The sequence below is a fragment of the Leucoraja erinacea genome, chromosome 2 (genome assembly GCF_028641065.1).
Source record: "Leucoraja erinacea ecotype New England chromosome 2, Leri_hhj_1, whole genome shotgun sequence".
Lineage (NCBI taxonomy): Eukaryota > Metazoa > Chordata > Chondrichthyes > Rajiformes > Rajidae > Leucoraja > Leucoraja erinaceus.
In genome coordinates this window covers 24,872,699-24,897,700 of record NC_073378.1, presented here as the reverse complement: position 1 = coordinate 24,897,700, position 25,002 = coordinate 24,872,699, and the positions used below count along the sequence as shown (strand labels likewise).

Here is a 25,002-nt window from a genome sequence, read left to right as displayed (position 1 = left end):
CATCATATCATCAGAAACTGACGATAGACACAAAATGCTGGGGTAACTCAGCGGGCGGGACAGGCAGCATCTCTGAAGGGGAATGGGTGACGTTTCGGGTCCAGACCCTTCTTCAGACTGATCTCGACCCGAAACGCCACCCATTCCTTCTCTCCTGAGATGCTGCCTGGCCCGCTGAAAAACTCCAGCTTTTTGTGTCTATCTTCGGTTTAAACCAGCATCTGCAGTTCCTTCCTGCACATCAGAAACAGAATCAGAATAGAATTTTTATTTGCCAAGTATGTTTTGCAACGTGCGGGGAATTTCAAAACTGATAACGTTGGGCTTTCTGTGTAACAATAGACAATAGGTGCAGGAGTAGGCCATTCGGCCCTTCAAGCCAGCACCGCCATTCATGGCTGATCATCCCCAATCAGTACCCCGTTCCTGCCTTCTTGCTTGGGTTAAACTCCATCTGCCATTTCTCTGCCCATTACCGCCGTGCCTTCTGACAGCATTCCTCGCTGCCTGCAACTCCAACTTTGGTGTCATCAGCAAACTTACTCAGCACCCCATTTACATTTATGTCCAAGTCATTTATCTGTATATCAGAAACAGCAGAGGTCCCAGCACAGATACCTGCAGAGCTCCACTGATCTCAGACCTGCAGCCTGAATATCTACCTTCAACCCTCTGTCTTCTATGAATAAGCAAGTTCCCGATCCATATGACCAAGTCATTATCTTCTTCCTCTGTGTGGCGTGCACAGCCTAAAGTTGTAGGACAACTTGTTCTATTTGATCTTATTTGATTGTGCACGCCGGGTTGATAGCATTTGTCGAAACAGGGCGGACTACGTGAAGGTTGCAATCTTCCCACCCCCAAGTCATTGTGAATTCCAAACACCTTAAGGGGCTGTCCCACTTGGGCGACCTAATTAAGCCAATTTAGAAGAGTTTGAAAAAATGTCCTTTGACTATGTAGAAGACCTCCACCGCCCTCCTTCGACTACGTTGAAGACCAGCTTTGATTAGCTACGACTAACTTCGGGACAATTGGACACCGAATAGTGGAGAGTGAAGATGGCCACCTTCGATCTCCTACGATCTCCCTTCGACTATGATGAAGACTATCTACGACTACCCTTGATTACCAACGACTAACATGGCGACCTGCTACGACCTGCTACGATTAAACGTACGAGTAAAAAAAGTATCGATTTTTTCCATGGCGACCTTTTTTAACTCGCGGGCATTTTTTAACATATTGAAAAAACCGCCACGACTTAGCTGAGGCCTCGAGTACGCGGAGACCACTCTCGAGCATGGAGGAGAGTTACGAAGACCTCCTACGACCTCGAGTCGACCATGCTGCGAGTATGATTTGAGGGCAAACTCGCCAGAACTCGCGGATTAGGTCGCCCAAGTGGGACTAAAATTCATTTACACAACATCCACTGGCCTACCTTCATCAATCTCAATGACTCCATGACTTTAACTTCCACAAGAACTGAGCATTCACAAAACCTAACGTGGTCTCCTGTGTTAGGAAAACGGACCTCCCCAATAAAATCATTTGAAAAGGATTGACCATGGGGGTTTCAAAGGTTCATATGCTCTAGGAGCAGAATTAGGCCATTTAGCCCATCAAGGAAGATTATTCCCGATGTTGGGGAAGTCCAGAACTAGGGGTCACAGTTCAAGGATAAGAGGGAAGTCTTTTATGACCGAGATGAGAAAATCATTTTTTACACAGAGAGTGTGAATCTGTGGAATTCTCTGCCACAGAAGGTAGTTGAGGCCAGTTCATTGGCTATAGTTAAGAGGGAGTTAGATGTGGCCCTTGTGGCTAAAGGGATCAGGGGGTATGGAGAGAAGGCAGGGATGGGATACTGAGTTGGATGATCAGCCATGATCATATCGAATGGCGGTGCAGGCTCGAAGGGCCGAATGGCCTACTCCTGCACCTATTTTCTATGTTTCTATGTTTCTAAATCTACTCCGTCAGTCAATCATCTATCATTCCCCCTCAACCCCATTCTCCTGCCTTCTCCCCATAACTGACACCCGTACTAATCAATAATCTATCTATCTCTGCCTAAAAATACCCATTGATTTGGCAATGAATTCCACAGATTCACCAACCTCTGACCTAAGAAATACATGGAAGATGATTATATGAAAGATTAATTGGGTGGGCAGAAGAATGTTCATAAATAATTATATTGTGGTAGACAGGAAAATATTAGATAGGCCACTGGAATGGACTCTCTAACATATTGAGTCATTACTGCTGCTGCTGCGTGGGTGTTGACTCGAGCTCAGCTACCTGTTGACTGGTGATCTCAAGGTAAGATCTGCTGATGTAGCCGGACACTCCCCTTGACCCATGGCGTCACGTGACAGTCCTCACAACCACTGACGAAGCTTCGGCAGTAAGTGGTCAGACCATCAGGTGACGCCACAATTTGGCCACTATTACTAGATCATTTTTACCAAATCAATATTGGGGCGGCTCAGTGATGCATCGGGTAGAGCTGCTGCCTCACAGCATTAGAGACCTGTGTTCGATCCTGACCTCGGGTGCTATCTGTGTGGAATTTGCACATTCTCCCGGTGACCTATTTAAGAATAAGGAGTAAGCCATTTAGAACGGAAACAAGGAAACACTTTTTCTCACAGGGAGTGGTGAGTCTGTGGAATTCTCTGCCTCAGAGGACGGTGGAGGCCGGTTCTCTGGATGCTTTCAAGAGAGAGCTAGATAGGGCTCTTAAAAATAGCGGAGTCAGGGGATATGGGGAGAAGGCAGGAACGGGGTACTGATTGGGGATGATCAGCCACGATCACATTGAATGGTGGTGTTGGCTCGAAGGGCCAAATGACCTACTCCTGCACCTATTGTCTATTGTCTATTGACCACTTCTAGGTGCTCTGGTTTCCTCCCAAAGACGTGAGGGTTTGTGGGTTAATTGGCCCTCTGTAAATTGTCCCCAGTGTGTAGGGAGTGGACGGGAAGGTGGGATTGCATAGCAGCAGTGTGAACGGGCGATCGATGGTAGGCCCCGACTCCGTCGGTCGAAGGGCCTGTATCTTTGCTGTATCTTTCAATCATTTTAAAAGCAGAGCTTTTCTTTCAAACAAAGATGATGTCACATTTTCATGGTTGTGCTTCTCAGTACAATAATCAACAATCCATATCAGCAAATTAAGTTTAGATTATTCTTAATTTCCATTTGCACAATTCAAATTTCAGGAACATGTCCTACTGTTCCTAGAGGAGAAAGCATATCCTCAGTGACAGGAAGTATTTTAGTTTTGTTCAGTTTAGAGATACAGCGTGGGAACAGGCCCATCGGCCCACCGAGTCCGCACCGACCAGCGATCCTCATACACTAGCACTAACCTACACACTAGGGACAATTTTACATTTCACCGAAGCCAATTAACGTACAAACCGGTACGTCTTTGGAGTGTGGGAGGAAACCCAGAGAAAACCCACGCAGTCACAGGGAGAAATTACAAACTGCGTACAGACGGCTTGTTGAACTAAGACAAGAAACAAGCGCCTTGTTATAGTCTTGTTATAGTCATAGAGCATGGAAACAGGGCCTTTTATTTTACCTTTATATGGTGGAACGTTGACGACCAATTGTTGAAATTCTCAGCTCAGATTCTGGTTTCCTTTTTTTTTCTAGTTTAGGGGGGTTTTGTTTCTTCCTTTTATCTCTTTTTATTTCTTTTTTTTACTTTTTATCTTTTTGTTTTTTTATATATATATGTTTTCTTTTAAACATTGAACTATTACATAGAGACCGGGAGGTCTATATTCAATGTGCATTTTCATACTGGATGCATATTTAGGTTATACCTGTTTTTAATGTAATCCTGATCCCTATGTATAAATATCACTATTTTTGTTTTGTTTTTGTTTTTGGAAAAAAAGCTAATAAAAAGATTTTAAAAGAAAGAAACTTACCCAAGCTGACAAAACATGCCCCATCAACCCTCTCCCACCAGCTTCTGTGTGAAAATGTTGCTCCTCATGTTCCTCTTCAATCTTTCTCCTGTCACCGTATACCTATGCTCGCTATTTAGAGTCATAATGTCATATGGAACAGCACAGTGGCGCAGCGGTAGAGTTGCTGCCTCACAGCGTTGGGTCCGATCCTGACTACGAGTGCTGTCTGTGTGGAGTTTGTACATTCTCCCTGTGACCGCGTGGGTATTCTCCGTTAGCCGGCTGCGGTCTCCTCCCACAAGGCGTACAGGTTAATTGGCATCTGCAAATTACCCCTAGTGTGTCCTATAGAATTAGCGTAGGTGGATCGCTGGTCGGCATGGACCCAGTGGGCAAAGGGCCTGTTTTCACACTGTAAAACCCCTGTCCCATGGTACGAGTTCATTCCAAGAGTTCTCCCGAGTTTGTCCTGATTCGAACTCGGAGATTTACGGTAATGGCCACTCGTCGGTACTCGAGGCTCTCGTGGACATTTTTCAACGTTTCAACATGTTGTAAAATCTTCATGAGTCTTCTCGTGCTTACCTGCCGTTAGCGAGTCTTTCCAAGTACCTGCTGTTAGCGTTACGAGCCACTAAGAGACGTCCCTGAGCTCCGACGTACCCGCTATGTTCATTCTCCGTGCTTACCACGAGTTTGATTTTTTTTTTAACTCGGGAGAGCTCTTGGAATGAACTTGTACCGTGCGACAGGGCCATTAGAATGCTGTGGTGGATGTTAGTGTTCAATTTTATTGTGTATTGCGTGTTCTTTTTAAGTGTAGCACTGCTGGCAAATTCATTTCACTGCACCTTTGGGTGCATGTAACGAATAAAATTGACTTTGACTTTGATGACTCCATGTTCAGGGATTGCAGTGATTAGAGATTTTAACATCACCATGTAATGGTGTCCACACAAGGTCCACCACAGATTTTCCAGTAACTGGTGGTCCGGCACCTCCTTTAATCTGGACAAAATTACAAAAGTCCCACCGGAAATGTGTCCCCTAGGCCGGGTGAGGCCACCGGTCGATCTCAACCTCATCGGGACTTCCGCGGCCGAATGGTGGGCGGAATTTGCTCCCCACCCCCCCTGCGGCCGGGGCTCTGGAACTCCGGCCCGGCCGGAGCCGGCAGATCCGTTCCCGCGGCCGACTCTGCGGGCCAGTATCTCGGACGCCGTGACCTCTGTTGGGCCGGCGAAACGGGTAATGCGGCAAGGCTCTGGAACCAAGGGTGCCGTAAATTCGGTGGTGGACCTGCGTATCGTTTCTGTGCCTTCGCGCAGTCCCTACCAAAGGAGATAAGAGATGGAGATGGTCCCCAGGATGAGGAGTCCAGTTCTTCGTGTTGGATACCGGTGCCGGGAGATGAAGAGTTCCAACAGGACCAGGGGCAGTACCATCGTGTGCTGCAACGAGAAGCAAGGAAGAACCAGTTACACCTTGCCTTCAGGACCGCAGCTAGAACTGTAAAATGGCACCTCTTGCTTATAGACTCTGTGTACACTATGCTGACCGGGGCGATTGTGCACATAGACAATACACAATAGACAATAGGTGCAGGATTAGGCCATTCGGCCCTTCGAGCCAACACCGCCATTCACTATGATCATGGCTGATCATCTACAATCACTACCCTGTTCCTGCCTTCTCCCCATATCCTGTTGTGCCACCATGCCGCCCTTAGTTTAGTTTAGTTTGGTTTAGCTTATTATTGTCACTTGTACCGAGGTACAGTGAAAAGACCACTTTATTGGCCATAGAGTCAGAGAAAGACACAGCGTGAAAATGGGCTCTTCAACCCACTGAGTGCTCGCTGAACATCAACTTCCAGATTCAGGGACAGCTTCTTCCCAGCTGTTATCAGGCAACTGAACCGTCCTACCACAACCAGAGAGCAGTCCTGAACTACTGTACTATCTACCTCATCGGGGATCCTCGGACTATCTTTGATCAGACTTTACCCTGCACTAAAAGTTATTAGGCAATAGACAATAGGTTCAGGAGTAGGCCATTCGGCCCTTCGAGCCAGCACCGCCATTCAATGTGATCATGTTATTCCCTTATCATGTATCTGTAAACTGTGATTGGCTCGACTGTGATCATGTATTGCCTTTCTACTGACTGGTTAGCACGCAAGAAAGGTTTTCACTGTACCTCGGTAATTGTGATAATAAACTGAACTGATTATCAACCATCCATTTATGAGTCTGAAAAAGGATCCCGGATCAAAAAGTCACCCATCATTTTACTCCAGAGATGCTGCCTAACCCGCTGAGTTACACCAGCACTTTGTGTCTATCATCTGTAGCTCTTTGTTTCCTCATCCATTTATACAAATTGGGGTGACACAGTTGGTGCAGCGGGTAGAGCTGCTGCCACACCGCGGCAGGGAGCCGGGTTCGAACCTCACCTCGGGTGCTCCCTGTGTGTGGAGTTTGCACGTTGGAGTGTGGGATGAAACGGGAGCGCCCGTAGAAAACCCCCACAGAGCCACAGGGAGAAGGTACAAAGTCCTCACAGACAGCACTGATAACTGGGATCGTAGCTGGGTTACCTGGGCTGTGTGATGGTCGCTCCAATTACTGCCTCCCAGCTCCCGAGACCCGGGTTCGATCCTGACCACGGGTGCTGTCTGTACGGAGGTTGCACGTTCTCCTCATGACCTGCATGGGATTTCTCCGGGTGCTCCGGTTTCATCCCACACTCCAAAGACGTGCAGGTTTGCAGGTTAATTGGCTTGTGTCCCTAGTTTTTCACACAGAGAGTGGTGAATCTCTGGAACTCTCTGCCACAGAGAGTAGTTGAGGCCAGTTCATTGGCTATATTTAAGAGGGAGTTAGATATAGCCCTTGTGGCTAAGGGGATCAGGGGGTATGGAGAGAAGGCAGGTACGGGATACTGAGTTGGATGATCAGCCATGATCATATTGAATGGCGGTGCAGGCTCGAAGGACCGAATGGCCTACTCCTGCACCTAATTTCTATGTTTCTATGTTTCTATGTTTCTAGTGTGTAGGATGGTGCGAGTGTACGGGATGATCACTGGACGGGGTGGACTCGGAGGGCAAAGAGGCCCACTAAAGACTCTCCCTCAGAGAGAATTGTAAAGAAGGAGGAATGATATGTTTGCTTAGCGTATAGGAATCATGGCTTAGGTTTGGGCACGTTTGGAATATTGCGTGTAGTTCTGGGCACCCCATTACAGGAAGGGTGTGGCTGCTTTGGAGAGGGTGCAGGTGTGTTTTACAGAATGCTGCCTGGATTAGAGGGTATTTATAAACTGTAAGGAGAGATTGAACAATTTTGGATTGTTTTATCTGGAACGTTGGAGGTTGAAGGGCAAGCTGGTAGAGGTATATAAGATTATGAGAGCAGAAGTTCGTAACTGATATGTGCAGAATTAGGCCATTTGGCACATCTGGTCTACTTCACCATTGAATCATGACATTGGTGAGACCAAGCGTAGGCTTGGCGATTGCTTCGCCCAACACCTCTGCTCAGTTTGCATTACCAACCTGATCTCCCAGTGGCTCAGCACTTCAACGCCCCCTCCCATTCCGAAGCCGACCTTTCTGTCCTGGGCGTTCTCCATGGCCAGAGTGAATGGAGGAGCAGCACGTCATATTTCGCTTGGGTAGTTTACACCCTAGCGGTATGAACATTGACTTCTCCAATTTCAGGTAGTCCCTGCTTTCTCCCTCCTTCCCCTCCCCTTCCCAGCTCTCCCACAGCCCACTGTCTCCGCCACTTCCTTTCTTCTTCCTGCCGCCCCCACCCCCACATCAGTCTGAAGAAGGGCCTCGACCCGAAACGTCACCTATTTCTTCGCTCCATAGATGCTGCCTCACCCACGGAGTTTCTACAGCATTTTGTCTACCATTGAATCATGACTGATCTATCTCTCCTTTCTAAGCCCATTCTCCTGCCTTCTCCCCATAACCCCTGACACCATGAACAGCATGTAACAGCAGAGGGCACTAGACTTCGTTCAACAGGGCTGCCCAGAGCAAAGTAAAGTTAAATGAGAAAATATCAGTGATGAAATTCAGAAAGATAAGCAGAAGCACACAATGCTGTAAACACTCAGCAAGGCAGGAAAGTGGTGGGAAAAATGCAGATATTTGCAGGGATCAGGATGCAGAGAATTACAAGGATGTGGAGGAGAGTGTGAGCAGGTTATGAGCGCAGGAGGATGAGGGGAGATCTTAATCATGTACGAAATCATGAGAGGAATAGATCAGGTAGACGCACAGTCTCTTGCCCAGAGTCGGGGAATCGTGGACCAGAGGTTTAAGGTGAACGGGGAAAGATTTAATAAGTATCCGAGGGGTTACTTTTTCCACGCAAAGGGTTGCAGGAATGAGCTGCCAGAGGAGGTAGTTGAGGCAGGTACTATTGCAACGTTTAAGAAACATTTAGACTAGCTCATGGATAGGACAGGTTTAGACAATAGACAGACCTAGACAAAAATAGACAAACAATAGACTGATAGCAATAGGCAATAGACAATAGGTGCAGGAGTAGGCCATTCAATGTGATCATGGCTGATCATCCCCAATCAGTACCCCGTTCCTCCCTTCTCCCCATATCCCCTGACTCCGCTATTTTTAAAAGCCCCATCTAGCTCTCTCTTGAAAGCATCCAGAGAACTTGCCTCCACCGCCCTCTGAGGTTTAGAGGGATATAGGCCAAACGCAGGGTCTAGCATAGATGGGACAAGTTGGCTGATGAGGGCAAGTTGGGCCGAAGGGCCTGTATCCACACTGTAAGATTCTCTATAACTCTATGATATTGTCGCACAAAAGTGTGAAAACACACATATCCAGATTCATGGACAGCTTCTTCCCAGCTGTTATCAGGCAGCTGAACCATCCCATGACCAACTAGAGAGCCTAAGGTCCTAAGCTACCATCTGGATCTGGATGTAGTACACTGAAAAGCTCCAGGTAGAGTATCACTCAGCACTGGAACTTGGACAATTTTATACTGGACTATTTTTTTTACATTTATACCAAGCCAATGAACCTAGAAACCTGCATGTCTTTGGAGTGTGGGAGGAAACCGAAGATCTCGGAGAAAACCCACGCAGGTCACTGGGAGAACGTGCAAACTCCATACAGACAGCACCCGTAGTCGGGATGGAACCCGGGTCTCTGGCGCTGCATTTTGTTGTAAGGCAGCGACTCTACCGCTGCGCCACCGGGACTGCCGTCTACCTTAGTGGGGACCTTCGGAGTATCTTTAATCAGACTATACTGGATTTTATCTTGCACTAAACATTATTCCCTTTATCCTGCTTCAGTACACTGCGGACAGCTTGATTGTAATCTTTCCACTGACTGGTTAGCACGCAACAAAAAAGCTTTTTCGCTGTACCTTGCCACCTGCGAGAAAAACCTAAACTAAACTAGGCTGGACTCGAGTGCCTGAGCTACGGGGAGAGGATGAGCAAGCTAGGGCTTTGTTCGTTGGAGCGCAGGAGGCTGTGGGGCGAACTTATAGAGGTGTATAAGATCATGAGAGGAATAGATCGGGGAAATGCTCAGATGTGTCGTTAACCCAGGGTAGAGGAATCAAGAACCAGAGGACATAGATTTAAGGTGAGAGAGGAAACATAGAAACATAGAAACATAGATAATAGGTGCAGGAGTAGGCCATTCAATATGATCATGGCTGATCATCCAACTCAGTATCCTGTACCTGCCTTCTCTCCATACCCCCTGATCCCTTTACCACAAGGGTCACATCTAACTCCCTCTTAAATATAGCCAATGAACTGGCCTCAACTACCTTCTGTGGCAGAGATTCCCACAGATTCACCACTCTCTGTGTGAAATATTTTTTTGCTGTATCTCCGTCAGGACCCATGCAATAATAAACACTGTGAAAAAAGATGTTAGCTTACTCCCATTATCCAATAGTTTTCCTGCATCCCTGTATTTTTTCTCTTTTTATTTAGTTAGACTTTAGAGATACAGAGCGCTTGATCTCGCCGATATTTCCCCAGGTACCTTCCCCTGCAACCCCAGAAGATGAATGAATACCTGTCCCTATACCTCCTCCCCCGACAGTCCTTTCAGGTGAGGCAGAGGTTCACTTGCACCTCCTCCAACCTCACCTCTGTATCCGCTATTCCAGGTGTGGACTCTTATATATCAGTGAGACCAAGTGCAGACTCGGCCACTCAGTCCACCTTGGCCAACGCGATCCCGGTTGCTAAACACCTTAACTCTCCTTCCCATTCCCACACTGACCTTTCTGTCCTGGGCCTCCTCCATTGTCAGAGTGTGGCCAAACGCAAATTGGAGGAACAGCAATTTATATTTTGCTTGGGCAGCTTACAACCCAGCTGTTTGAATATTGACTTCTCGAACTTCAAGTAACCCTTGCACCCCCTCTCTTTCCGTCCCTCCCCCACCATAGTCATTGTGTTAGTTTTACTGTCATCCTGTTGTTCCTCCGTCTGTATAGTCGTCATCACCTATCCCACAGCCAACAATGGCCTATTATGTGCCACACATTTCCTTCATTGACGTTGCTTTTTGCATATCTTCAATTCATTTCTCCTAAGCACCATCCATATCTCTCATTCCTCTTTCCCCCAATTCTCAGTTTGAAAAAGGGCCTCGACCAGAAACATCCTTGCAGGAAGATTGTTCCCAATGTTAGGGAAGTCCAGGGACAAGGGGTCACAGCTTAAGGATAAGGGGGAAATCCTTTAAAACCGAGATGAGGAGAACTTTTTTCACACAGAGAGTGGTGAATCTCTGGAACTCTCTGCCACAGAGGGTAGTTGGGGCCAGTTCATTGGCTATATTTAAGAGGGAGTTAGATGTGGCCCTTGTGGCCAAGGGGATCAGAGGGTATGGAGAGAAGGCAGGTACGGGATACTGAGTTGATGATCAGCCATGATCATATTGAATGGCGGTGCAGGCTCAAAGGACCGAATGGCCTACTCCTGCACCTAATTTCTATGTTTCTATGTTTCTATCACATATTCCTTTTCTCCAGATATGCTTCCTGACACGCTGAGTTACTACACCATTTTGTGTCTGTCTTCACTGGAGGAAAGGTTGAGCTATAGTCATAGATTAATACAGCATGGAAACAGGCCCTTGGACCAATTTGCCCACATTGACCAACATGTCCCATCTACACTAATTCCACCTGCCTGTGTTTGGCCTATACCCCTCCAAACCAATCCTATCCATGTACCTGTCCAAATGTTTCTGAAACATTATGATAGTATCTGATGCCTTAACCACCTCCTCCAGCATCTCATTCCATACGAGTTTCACACTTTTGTGTGAAAAAGTTAGCCCTCAGGTTCCTATTAAATCTTTCTTCCCTCACTTTAAACTTACATTGAAGGGGTTCTCGATTCCCCTGCTCTGGACAAGAGAATCTGTGCACTTACCCAACATATTCTTCTCATGATTTTGCACACTTCTATAAGATCACCCCTCATCCTCATGCGTTCCAAGGAATAGAGTGCTAGCCTGCTCAACCTTTCCCTATAGCTCAGGACCTCGAGTCCTGGCAAATCAACAAAGCATTTTCTCAAATCAAAAGCAGCACTTCACGTTATATGGATTGCCTGCTTAAACATAAAACTCTGCATATTAACAAAATGAAAACCTTACTCTGAAAGAGTCAAGAGTGTTTTATTGTCATATGTCCCTACGGGACAATGAAATTCTTACATGCTGCTGCACAACAGAATATGTGAATATGTGAACGTTGTATATAACGGGGAAAAAAAAGTTCAATAAATGACAAATATAGTGCAAATAACAAATAATAATATAGTCCTTTGCAGCTCAGAGCTCAGAGCTTATTCAATGTTGTGATTAATAGCCTGATGGCTAAGAGGAAGCTGTTCCTGAACCTGGGCGTTAGTTTTCAGGCTCCTGTACCTTCTTAAGATTTAATAGGAACCTGATGGGCAACTTTTTGACGAAATGGGATGCACAAATTATTTTACCCAGGGAGGGCGAGTCAAGAACTAATGAGTGCGTGTGGGTTTAGGACATGGTTGTAACCTGAGGGGGAACATTTGCTCAAAGGGTGATGGGCATTTGAAATAAGCTGCTACCAATGGGAGATGTACATAGCAGGTACTACAAGAGGATTGAAAAGACATTTGGGCCAAATACAGGCAAAGAGAACTAGTGTAGAAGGGACATGTTGGTGGACATGGACAAGTTAGGCCCAAGGGCCTGTTTTCCTGCACTGACTCCATGACACTTACGCAGGCAGATCTGTGGGAGTAAAACAGAGGTAATGTTTCAGGTCTGAGACCCTTTGTGATGGCGGCATGTTGGTGCAGCGGTACAGTTGCAGGGTCCGGGGTTCAATCCTGACTGCAGGTGCTGTTTGTACGGAGTTTGTACGCTCCCCCTATGACCTGCGGAGTTTTTTTCCGGAGTCTCCGGTTTCCTCCCACACTCCAAAGGCGTACAGGTTTGTAGATTGATTGGCTTGGTATCAATGTAAATTGTAGATTATTAAGGGTTTGGACACGCTAGAGGCAGGAAACATGTTCCTGATGGTTACACAGAAAAGCTGGAGAAACTCAGCGGGTGCAGCAGCATCTATGGAGCGAAGGAAATAGGCAACGTTTCGGGCCGAAACCCTTCTTCAGACTGAAGAAGGGTTTCGGCCCGAAACGTTGCCTATTTCCTTCGCTCCATAGATGCTGCTGCACCCGCTGAGTTTCTCCAGCTTTTCTGTGTAACCTTCGATTCTCCAGCATCTGCAGTTCCCTCTTAAACATGTTCCTGATGTTGGGGGATTCCAGAACCAGGGACCACAGTTTAAGAATAAGCAGTAAGCCATTTAGAACGGAGATGAGGAAACACTTCTAAACACAGAGCGTTGTGAGAGTTGTGGTATTCTCAGAGGGCGGTGGAGGCCGGTTTGCTGGATACTTTCAAGAGAAAGCTAGATAGAGCTCTTAAAGATAGTCAGGGGATATGGGGAGATGGCAGGAACGGGGTACTGATTGTGTATGATCAGCCATGATCACATTGAATGGCAGTGCTGGCTTGAAGGGCCGAATGGCCTACTCCTGCACCTATTGTCTATTGTCCCTGGTGTGTGCAGGATAGTGTTAATGTCGGCATGGATTCACTGGGCCAAAGGGCCTGTTTCCGTGCTGTATCTGTAAACTAAACGAAACTGAGAAAGGTACTGATCTGAAACCTGTCCATTCCCTCCACAGATGCTGCCTGACCGGCTGAGTTACTCCAGCACTTTGTGTTTAACTCAAGATTCTAGCATTTGCAGTTCCTTGTGTCAACACGTTAATTTTGGTTTGAGTGCCACAAACAAATGGCGGTACGGTGGCGCGGTGGTCGAGCTGGTGCCTCACAGCGCCAGAGACCCAAGGTTCGATTCTGACTACGGGTGCAGTCTGTGCGGAGTTTGCATGTTCTCCCTGTGACCATGTGGGTTTTCTCCGGGTATTCCTCTTTCCCTTCACAGTCCAAAGACGGACCAAACGTAGACTGGACGATCGTTTCACTGAACACCTTCGCTCAGTCCGCCTGGACCTACCTGATCTCCCGGTTGCTAAACACTTCAACAACCCCTCCCATTCCCATACTGATCTTTCTATCCTAGGCCTCCTCCATTGTCAGAGTGAGGCTAAACGCAAATTGGAGGAACAACATCTCATATTTTGTTTGGGCAGCTTACAGCCCATTGGTATGAATATTGATTTCTCCCACTTCAGGTAGCCCCGGAATTCTCCCTCTCTCTCCATCTCTCCGCCACCCAAGTCTCACCAGCTTCTCGTTTTCACCCAACAAACAGCTAACAATTGCCTGTATCGTTGTTACTTTTTTGCACATCTACATTCATTTGTTCTATATCTCCCTACATCATCGTCTATATCTCTCGTTTCCCCTTCCCGTGACTTTCAGTCTAAAGAAGGGTGTCGACCCAAAACGTCACCCATTCTTTTTCTCCGTAGATGCTGCCTGTCCTGCGAGTTACTCCAGCTTTTTCTCTATCTTAGGCTTATAGGTTAAATGGCTTCTGTAAATTATCGCCAGATTGTCGCATGAACTAGTGTCGGGGTGATCGCTGGTCGGCATGGATTCAGTGGAACTAAGTCTACAAACTGAACGGGTAATTTTCATGAAGGTGGTGAAAAGGATGGATAGGGGAAAGGTAATATTTGTGATTGGACGAGACCAGATCAAATGGGTTAAAAGGGCTAATTATTCTTCTGTAAACGTTTAGAGTTTCGAGTCCGCGCCAACCTGGGTTCAATCCTGACTACGGGTGCTGTTTGTTTGTACGTTCTCCCTGTGACCTGGTGGGTTTTCTCCGGGTGCTCCGGTTCCCTCCCACGCTCCAAAGACGCACAGGCTTGTAGGTTAATTGGCTTCAGTAACGATTGTAAATTGTTCCTAGTGTGTAGGATAGAACTAGTGTACGGGGTGAACCATTGGTCGGTGCGGACTTGGTGGGCCAAAGTGCCTGTTTCTGAGCTGTGTCTCTAAAGTCTAAAGTAAACTCAGCGGATCAGGCAACATCCATACAGAACCCTTCCTTCACCCTTTTGACAAAATAATTAATTTTAGTTAAGATACACATCGTCAAAACAGGCCCTTCGACCCACCAAGTCTGCACTGACCAGCTATGCCCGCACATCAACACTATCCTACACTACGGACAATATTTTTGTATATTCGTACCAAGCCAATTAACTTACATACCTGAATCGATATGAGTAGAGCTGCGAAACACTAAGGGGCAGAAAACGCTAGTGGGAGTTGTGTACAGGCCACCTAACAGTAGTAGTGAAGTTGGGGATGGCAGGAAATTAGAAATGCGTGCAACAAAGTTAAAACAGTTATAATGGGTGACTTCAATCTACATATAGATTGGGTGAATCAAATTGCCAAGGGTGCTGAGGAAGAGGATTTCTTGGAATGTATGCTGGATAGTTTTCTAAACCAACATGTAGAGGAACCAACGAGAGAGCAGGCTATTCTAGACTGGGTATTGAGTAACGAGGAAGGGTTAGTTAGCAGTCTTGTTGTGCGTGGCCCCTTGGGCAAGAGTGACCATAATATGGTTGAGTTCTTCATTAGGATGGAGAGTGATATTGTTAATTCAGAAACAAGGGTCCTGAACTTAAAGAAAGGTATCTTTGAGGGTATGAGACGTGAATTGGCCAAGATAGACTGGCAATTGATTCTTAAAGGGTTGGCGGTGGATATGCAATGGAAGGCATTTAAAGACTGCATGGATGAACTACAACAATTGTTCATCCCAGTTTGGCAAAATAATAAATCAGGGGAGGTAGTGCATCCGTGGATAACAAGGGAAATCAGGGATTGTATCAAAACAAAAGATGAAGCATACAATTTAGCCAGAAAAAGTAGCCTACCAGAGGACTGGAAGAAATTCAGAGTCCAGCAGAGGAGGACAAAGGGCTTAATTAGGAAAGGGAAAATAGATTATGAAAGAAAACTGGCAGGGAACATAAAAACTGACTGCAAAAGTTTTTATAGATATGTGAAGAGAAAAAGATTAGTTAAACAAATGTAGGTCCCTTGCAGTCAGAAACAGGTGAATTAATCATGGGGAACAAAGACAAATTGCATAGCTACTTTGGTTCTGTCTTCACTAAGGAAGACATAAATAATCTGCCAGAAATAGCAGGGGACCGGGGGTCAAATGAGATGGAGGAACTGAGTGAAATCCAGGTTAGCCGGGAAGTGGTGTTAGATAAATTGAATGGATTAAAGGCCGATAAATCCCCAGGGCCAGATAGGCTGCATCCCAGAGTACTTAAGGAAGTAGCCGCAGAAATAGTGGATGCATTAGTGATAATTTTTCAAAACTCTTTAGATTCTGGAGTAGTTCCTGAGGATTGGAGGGTAGCTAATGTAACCCCACTTTTTAAAAAGGGAGGGAGAGAGAAAACGGGGAATTACAGACCAGTTAGTCTAACGTCGGTAGTGGGGAAACTGCTAGAGTCAGTTATTAAAGATGGGATAGCAGCACATTTGGAAAGTGGTGAAATCATTGGGCAAAGTCAGCATGGATTTATGAAAGGTAAATCATGTCTGACGAATCTTATAGAATTTTTCGAGAATGTAATTAGTAAAGTGGATAAGGGAGAACCAGTGGATGTGTTATATCGGGACTTTCAGAAGGCTTTCGACAAGGCTTTCGACCCACATAAGAGATTAGAATACAAACTTAAGGCACACGGTATTGGGGGTTCAGTATTGATGTGGATAGAGAACTGGCTGGCAGACAGGAAGCAAAGAATAGGAGTAAACGGGTCCTTTTCACAATGGTAGGCAGTGACTAGTGGGGTACCGCAAGGCTCAGTGCTGGGACCCCAGCTATTTACGATATATATTAATGATCTGGATGAGGGAATTGAATGCAACATCTCCAGGTTTGCGGATGACACGAAGCTGGGGGGCAGCGTTAGCTGTGAGGAGGATGCTAGGAGGCTGCAAGGTGACTTGGATAGGCTGGGTGAGTGGGCAAATGCATGGCAGATGCAGTATAATGTGGATAAATGTGAGGTTATCCACTTTGGTGGCAAAAACAGGAAAGTAGATTATTATTTGAATGGTGGCCACTTAGGAAAAGGGGAGATGCAATGAGACCTGGGTGTCATGGTACACCAGTCATTGAAAGTAGGCATGCAGGTGCAGCAGGCAGTGAAGAAAGCGAATGGTATGTTAGCATTCATAGCAAAAGGATTTGAGTATAGGAGCAGGGAGGTTCTACTTCAGTTGTACAGGGACACCTGGAGTATTGCATACAGTTTTTTGGTCTCTTAATCTGAGAAAATGCATTCTTGCCATAGAGGGAGTGCAGAGAAGGTTCACCAGACTGATTCCTGGGATGTCAGGACTTTCATATGAAGAAAGACTGGATAGACTCGGCTTGGACTCGCTAGAATTTAGACGATTGAGGGGGGATCTTATAGAAACTTACAAAATTCTTAAGGGGTTGGACAGGCTAGATGCAGGAAGATTGTTCCCGACGTTGGGGAAGTCCAGAACAAGGGGTCAAAGTTTAAGGATAAGGGGGAAATCCTTTAGGACCGAGATGCGAAAAACATTTTTCACAAAGAGAGTGGTGAATCTCTGGAATTTTCTGCCACAGAAGGTAGTTGAGGCCAGTTCATTGGCTATATTTAAGAGGGGGTTAGATGTGGCCCTTATGGCTAAAGGGATCAGGGGGTATGGAGAGAAGGCAGGTACAGGATACTGAGTTGGATGACCAGCCATGATCATATTGAATGGCAGTGCAGGCTCGAAGGGCCGAATGGCCTACTCCTGCACCTAATTTCTATTTTTCTATGTTTCTATGTCTTTGGAGTGTGGGCGGAAACCGAAGATCTTGGGGAAAACCCGTGAGGTCACGGGGAGAACCGATGTCTCTGGCGCTGTGATCATAAGGCAGCAACTGTATCGCTGTGCCACTGTGCAGTTGAAGATGAATCGTCAATTACCAGAACATCTGCCTGAAGAAATCAGGCATTTGTGACCTTTCACGGTTAATATACTTGATGCAGTCCCACACAAAACAGTTTCAAAGAGTTGCTGTCCCTGTCTAATTGCCTGTTCATGGCGTCATTGCAAAACAGCTCCCAAACTGTTTTGTTTCTCAGAAGAACCATTACATTATTAATTTGGATATTTGGTCAGAACATGAAGACATGTTGAAATTCATGGAAAGTCACGGATCAGAGGTGAATCAATCTCTTGAGAATGTAGTCTGCAGAATGTCTGCTGATGGTCTTGGCACCAACATGAAATAAAATGTGTCAGTTGTATAAGGTGCTGGTGAAGCCACAGTGGAAGCATTGTGTTCAGTTTTTGGTCATTGTGTTCAGTTGTGGGTCAACTTGTTCTATTTGATCTTGTTTGTGCACGTCGGGTTGCTTGCATTAGTTGAAACAGGGTGGACCAGGTGAATGTTGCAATCTCCCACCCCAGTTTTGGTCATCGTGCTATGGGAAAGGTGAAGCATACCGACGCCTCTACTTACTTTGAAGGCTTAGGAAGTTCAGCATGGCCCCTACAACTCTCACCAACTTCTACAGAGCCGCCGTAGAAAGCATTTTATCGGGAAGCACCACAGCACGGTTTGGGAACAGCTCCATCTAAGACCGCAAGAAATTGCGGCGAATTGTGGATGCAGCCCAGACTATCACACAAACCAACCTCCCTTCCATTGACTCCATCTACACCTCACGCTGCCTCGGCAAGGCCAGCAGCATAATCAAGGACCAGTCTCACCCCAGTCACTCCCTGGTCTCTCCTCTCCCATCAGTCAAGAGGTACAGAAGTGTGAAAACGCACACCTCCAGATTCAGGGACAGTTTCTTCCCAGCTGTTATCAGGCAACTGAATCATCCTACCACAACCAGAGAGCAGTGCTGAACTACTATCTACCTCATTGGTGACCCGCAGACTATCTTTGATTGGACTTTGCTGGCTTTACCTTGCACTAAACGTTATTCCCTTGTCATGTATCTATACACTGTAAAATGGCTCTGTTGTAATCATGTACAGTCTTTCCGCTGACTGGATAGCACGCAACAAAAGCCTTTCACTGTACACATGACAATAAACTAAACTGAACTGGGAAATGAACTGGTATGCTAATTTTATCAGTCAGGGAACTGAGCATAGATGGGATGTGTGTGAAGGAACTACAGATGCTGGCTTACATCCCAAGTCGAGAGTAGTTGTAAGTTAATTGGTCACTGTAAATTTCCCCAAGTGTGTAGGGAGTGGATGCAAAAGTGTGATAATGTTATTATTACTATATATTATTACGATTATGAACCGGTGATCGATGGTCAGCATGGACTTGGTGGGCCGAAGGGCCTGTTTCCATACTGTATGTTCAATCAAAATGTAAAATCTTGCACATTAGGTGTAGTGTGATGTGGAAAACACTTTGGTTTCAAATACTAATATTATACTTTCTACCTAGTGAAGAAAGACTCAAAATGCTGGAGTAACTCAGCGTGAAAGGCTGCATCTCTAGAGAAAAGGAATAGGTGACGTTTCGGGCCGGAACTTCTTCAGAATTTGGGATGTTATTGTGGAAACATAGAAACATAGAAAATATGTGCAGGAGTAGGCCATTCGGCCCTTCGAGCCAGCACCGCCATTCAATGTGATCATGGCTGATCATCCAACTCAGTATCCTGTACCTGCCTTCTCTCCATACCCCCTGATCCCTTTAGCCACAAGAGCCTCATCTAACCCCCTCTTAAATATAGCCAATGAACTGGCCTCAACTACCTTCTGTGGCAGAGAATTCCACAGATTCACTACTCTCTGTGTGAAAAATGTTTTTCTCATCTCAGTCCTAAAAGACTTCCCCCTAATCCTTAAACTGTGACCCCTTGTTCTGGACTTCCCCAACATCGGGAACAATCTTCCTGCATCTAGCCTGTCCAATCCCTTAAGAATTTTGTAAGTTTCTATAAGATCCCCCCTCAATCTTCTAAATTCTAGCTAGTACAAGCCAAGTCTATCCAGTCTTTCTTCATATGAAAGTCCTGACATCCCAGGAATCAGTCTGGTGAACCTTCTCTGTACTCCCTCTATGGCAAGAATGTCTTTCCTCAGATTAGGAGACCAAAACTGTACATAATACTCCAGGTGAGGTCTCACCAAGGCCCTGAACAACTGCAGTAGAACCTCCCTGCTCCTATACTCAAATCCTTTTGCTATGAATGCTAACATACCATTCACTTTCTTCACTGCCTGCTGCACCTGCTTGCCTACTTTCAATGACTGGTGTACCATGACACCCAGGTCTCGTTGCATTTCCTAATCGGCCACGATTCAGATAATAGTCTACTTTCCTGTTCTTGCCACCAAAATGAATAACCTCACATTTATCCACATTATACTGCATCTGCCATGCATTTTCCCACTCACCCAGCCTATCCAAGTCACCTTGCAGCCTCCTAGCATCCTCCTCACAGCTAACACTGCCCCCCAGCTTCGTGTCATCTGCAAACTTGGAGATGTTGCATTCAATTCCCTCGTCCAAATCATTAATATATATTGTAAATAGCTGGGGTCCCAGCACTGAGCCTTGCGGTACCCCACTAGTCACTGCCTGCCATTGTGAAAAGGACACGTTTACTCCTACTCTTTGCTGTTATTGGGGATGGACAGGTTCTTCATTAGTACGGTTGTCAGAGGTTATGGGGGGAAGGCAGGAGAATGGGATTAGGTGGGAGAGATAGATCAGTCATGAGTAGACTTGATGGGCCGAATTACCTTATTCTGGTCCTAGAACTTATGAATTTAATTAAGTCTTTGGTAAATATTGTAAATTATTCTTAGTGTGTAAGACAATGTTAGCGTATGGGATGATTGCTGGTCGGTGCCGACTCAGTGGGCCAAAGCCTAAGAAAGAACTGCAGATGCTGGTTTAAACCGTAGGTAGACACAAAATGCTGGAGTAACTCAGCAGCCGGATGAAAGTTAGTGGTGAAATGGATGAAGTCAGTCTATCTTTTTACTGATGTTATTCTTGTTTAAATGCTCCCACTTACCACAGCATGGTTGACCCACAAAGGAATGAATTTATCAAGGGCTTCAGGATACACCAGTGATCTGTCGAGTGTAAATAAAATCCAGAAAGATGCGACAACGAACTGAAAAGGACAACAACAACATTTTAATGTTCTGATAGCAATAGGCAATAGACAATATGTGCAGGAGTAGGCCATTTGGCCCTTCGAGCCAGCACCGCCATTCAATGTGATCATGGCTGATCATCCCCAGTCAGTACCCTGGTAGCACCAGATTGTACAGGTCCACCAGCAACATTCTGGCACCCTTGGTTCCAGAGACCTTGCCATATCCTGCGTTTTGCCGGACCAACAGAGGTCACGGCCTTGGGCGAGCGGAGACACCGGTGCACAGTGTCGGCCTTGGCTATGAGAACCAACCTGCCGGCTCTGGTTGTGCCGGAGTTCCAGAACCCTGGCAGCAGGGGATCCATTCAACCCGCCGATTGGCCGTGGAAGTCCCAATGAGGTTGGGTTTGGCCGCCTCAACCAGCCTCGGCACCACATTCTCGTGGGTAGAGTCATAGAGTCATACAGCGTGGAAACAGTACCTTCACCCCAACCTGCCCACACCAACCAACATAAGGTCAGAGGTGAGAGGAGCAGTATTAGGCCATTCGGCCCATCCAGTCTACTCCGCCATTCAATCATGGCTGATCTATCTCTCCCTCCTAACCCTATTCTCCTGCCTTCTCCCCGTTTCCCCAGACAACTGTACTAAACAAGAATCTATCACTGCCTTAAATATATCCCGTTGTCCCATCTACACCAGCCCCACCTGCCTGCGTTTGGCCCATATCCCTCTCAACCATGTACCTGTCTAAATATCTCTCAACTACCTCCTCTGGCAGCTCCTTCCATACACCTATCACCCTGTGCGTGAAAAAGTTGCCCCTCAAGTTCCGATTAAATCATGTCCGCCTCACCTGTACCACTCACTGTACCAATTGATGCATGTGATAATAAATGTCCTCTGGTTCTTAAGTTCCTTATGCCGCTGTCCCACTTAGGAAACCTGAACGGAAACCTCTGGAGACTTTGCGCCCCACCCAAGGTTTCCGTGCGGTTCCCAGAGGTTTTTGTCAGTCTCCCTAACTGCTTCCACTACCTGCAACCTCCGGCAACCACCTGAAACCTCTGGGAACCGCACGGAAACCTTGGGTGGGGCGCAAAGTCCTCAGAGGTTTCCGTTCAGGTTTCCTAAGTGGGACAGGGGCATTACTCTGATCCCCTACTTGATTCCATGTCTCTGGTACTTGCGGAGAGGGAGGGACTTTGTCCAGATTGATGGGGGCCGGGACAGCAGTCGGTGGTCGACCTGTATTAGTTTATAGAACATTGAACGGAACAGCTCATGAACAGGTCCTGTTGCCCCCGCCAAACACTAAGGCAAATTAAACTAATGTCTGTCCCCTACCTCCCTGAAGCCAATTGTCTATGTATCTATGTTTGTCTATTTATGTATCTAAGTAACTAAACTAAAACTAGATTTCTGCCGGATTCTCCTCTGTTTACAGCATTGCATGATTACAATGCGATTTCTACCCCGCGACCTAACCATACATTTTCCCCTCTGAAACCACACAGCCCTCTGCCCCTCAATGACTTTAATGCATCTTCTTACTTTGTTTCAGAACAACAGTAAGACCTCTGTTCCTTTATAGATATAGATAGATAGATAGATATGCCATTTATTGTCACTATACATGTACAGTGAAATTGAAAGCTGCTCGTACTCAGTGCATACATATAATTTAGTACAAAAAACAAGAAACAGAAAAACAAAAAACAGAAGGGAGAAGGGGGGGGGGGGGGGGGGGGGGGGGGGGGGGGGGGGGGGGGGGGGTAGGTGCACAATTCTGCGGCGTTATATACATATATACAGATGGAAGTCCGGATGTTGGGCTGTGAAGTCAGTGCATGTGTGAATTTGAATTAAGAGTAGTTATAATTTTCGGAAAGCAACTATTTCTGAGTCTATTTGTCCTGGATTTGATGCACCTATAGCGCCTTCCAGAGGGCAGCAGGTCGAACAGTCCAAACGCAGGATGGGAGCTGTCTTTGATGATATTCTTTGCCCTGCTAAGGCAGCGGGAGGTGTAGATATCCATCAGGGAGGGGAGAGGGCAACCAATGATCATGAACCAATGAACCAATGAGGGCAACTAATTGGGCAACCAATTATACTGCAGAGTAACTTCAATTTTCATGAACAATAAATCCCGGCAGATTTCAATAAGGTATACGGCAAGTTTTACTTCAACACAAAGTATTGTGCCTCTTTTCTCTGCAGCACGAGAGATCTAGATGGCAGCAAGATGGGGTTTGGAGGAAAGGATGGATCAGACATGATTAAAGGCAGAATGGAGTCGATGGGCTGAATGGCCTAATTCTGCTCCTATGATTATCAACGCCTGACCTGCTGAATTACTCCAGCACTTTGAGACCCTTTGTGCGAACCAGCAATTGCAGTTCCTTATTTCTACCACACATTTTGTTGACCTATGGTAATTTCAGAGAGATGTAAATAGTTAATACTTACAGTACCAACAGGGAAAACCAGAACAGAGAAGAAGAGGTCTCTTAGACAGAGAATCCATGATGCCTGTTTCTGTATGTCTGACAGGATGCACAGCCCGTTGAAAATCATCTGCAGAAACTAGAGAACAATGACAGGAATATTGTTTTAGTTTGGTTCGAGAAAGTGTAGAGATACAGGACGTCATGATGCAGCTCAGGAAGTCATGATGCAGCTCTACAGGACCTTAGTTAGGCCGCATGTGGATCCTTGCATGCAGTTCTGGCTGTCCCATTACGGGAAAGATGTGGAGGCTTTGGAGACGGTGCATAGGGGATTTACCCGAATGCTGTCTGGATTTGAGGGTTTCAATAGACAATAGACGCAGGAGTAGGCTATTCGGCCCTTCGAGCCAGCACCGCCATTCAATGTGGTCATGACTGATCATCCACAATCAGGGGAAATCTTGCTTGACTAATCTTCTGCAATTTTATGAGGATACTAGGAAAATGGACAAAGGAGAGCCAGTGGATGTAGTGTACCTGGACTTTCAGGAAGCATTTGATAAGGTCCCACAAAGGAGATTAGCGGGCAAAATTAGGGCACATGGTATTGGGGGTAGAGTGCTGACATGGATAGAAAATTAGTTGGCAGACAGGAAACAAAGAGTAGGGATTAACGGGTCCCTTTCAGAATGGCAGGCAGTGACAAGTGGCGCAAGGCTCGGTGCTGGGACCGCAGCTATTTACAATATACATCAATGATTTAGATGAAGGGATTCAAATTAACATTAGCAAATTTGCAGATGACACAAAGCTGGGTGGCAGTGTGAACTGTGAGGAGGATGCTATGAGAATGCAGGGTGACTTGGACAGGTTGGATGAGTGGGCAGATGCATGGCAAATGCAGTTTAATGTGAATAAACGCGAGGTTATCCACTTTGGTAGCAAAATCAGGAAGGCAGATTATTATCTAAATGGTGTCAAGTTGGGAAAAGTGAAGTACAAAGGGATCTGGGGGTCCTTGTACATCAGTCAATGAAAGTAAGCATGCAGGTACAGCAGGCAGTGAAGAAAGCGAATGGCATGTTGGCCTTCATAACAAGAGTAGTTGAGTATAAGAGCAAAGAGGTCCTTCTGCAGTTGTACAGGGCCCCAGTGAGACCACACCTGTAGTATTGTGTGCAGTTTTGGTCCCCTAATTTGAGGAAGGACATACTTGCTATTGAGGGAGTGCAGCGTAGGTTTACAAGGTTAATTCCCAGAATGGCAGGACTGTCATATGCTGAGAGAATGGAGCGGCTGGGCTTGTACGCTCTGTAGTTTAGAAAGATGAGAGGGGATCTTATTGAAAGATATAAGATTATTAACGGTTTGGACATGCTAGAGGCTGGAAACATGTTCCCGATGTTGGGAGAGTCCAGAACCAGGGGCCACAGTTTAAGAATAAGGGGTAAGCCATTTAGAACGGAGGTGAGGAAACACCTTTGCTCACATAGAGTTGTGAGTCTGTGGAATTCTCTGCTTCAGAGGGCGGTGGAGGCCGGTTCTCTGGATGCTTTCAAGAGAGAGCTAGATAGGGCTCTTAAAGATACTGGAGTCAGGGGATATGGGAGAAGGCAGGAACGGGGTACTGATTGGGGATAATCAGCCATGATCTCATAAATGGCAGTGCTGGCTCAAAGGGCCGAATGACCTACTCCTGCACCTATTGTCTATTGTCTAAAATGCTGGAATAACACAGCAGGTCAGGGGCAACATCTTTGGAGAGAAGGAATAGGTAACATTTCAGGTCAAGACCCTTCATCAGACCCCTGGTTCTTGATTCGCCTACCCTGGTTAAACGCTTGTGTGTTAAATATATTGCAGATTGGGCGGTTCCTCGGTACATGTGACAATAAACTAAACTGA

The 25,002-nt window shown here is 46.1% G+C and overlaps 1 protein-coding gene across 1 annotated transcript in view; it reads right to left on the bottom strand.

Moving 5' to 3' along the window:
• Positions 1–25,002, bottom strand: part of LOC129707882 (androgen-dependent TFPI-regulating protein) — an 85,140-nt gene that overhangs the window by 5,793 nt on the left and 54,345 nt on the right. Inside the window, exons 3-5 of the mRNA XM_055653300.1 lie at positions 23,117–23,233; positions 20,557–20,658; positions 5,272–5,387 (exon numbers count right to left, since the gene is read on the bottom strand). Coding sequence (XP_055509275.1) covers positions 5,272–5,387; positions 20,557–20,658; positions 23,117–23,233 — 335 coding nt within the window. The remainder of the gene's footprint in view (positions 1–5,271; positions 5,388–20,556; positions 20,659–23,116; positions 23,234–25,002) is intronic.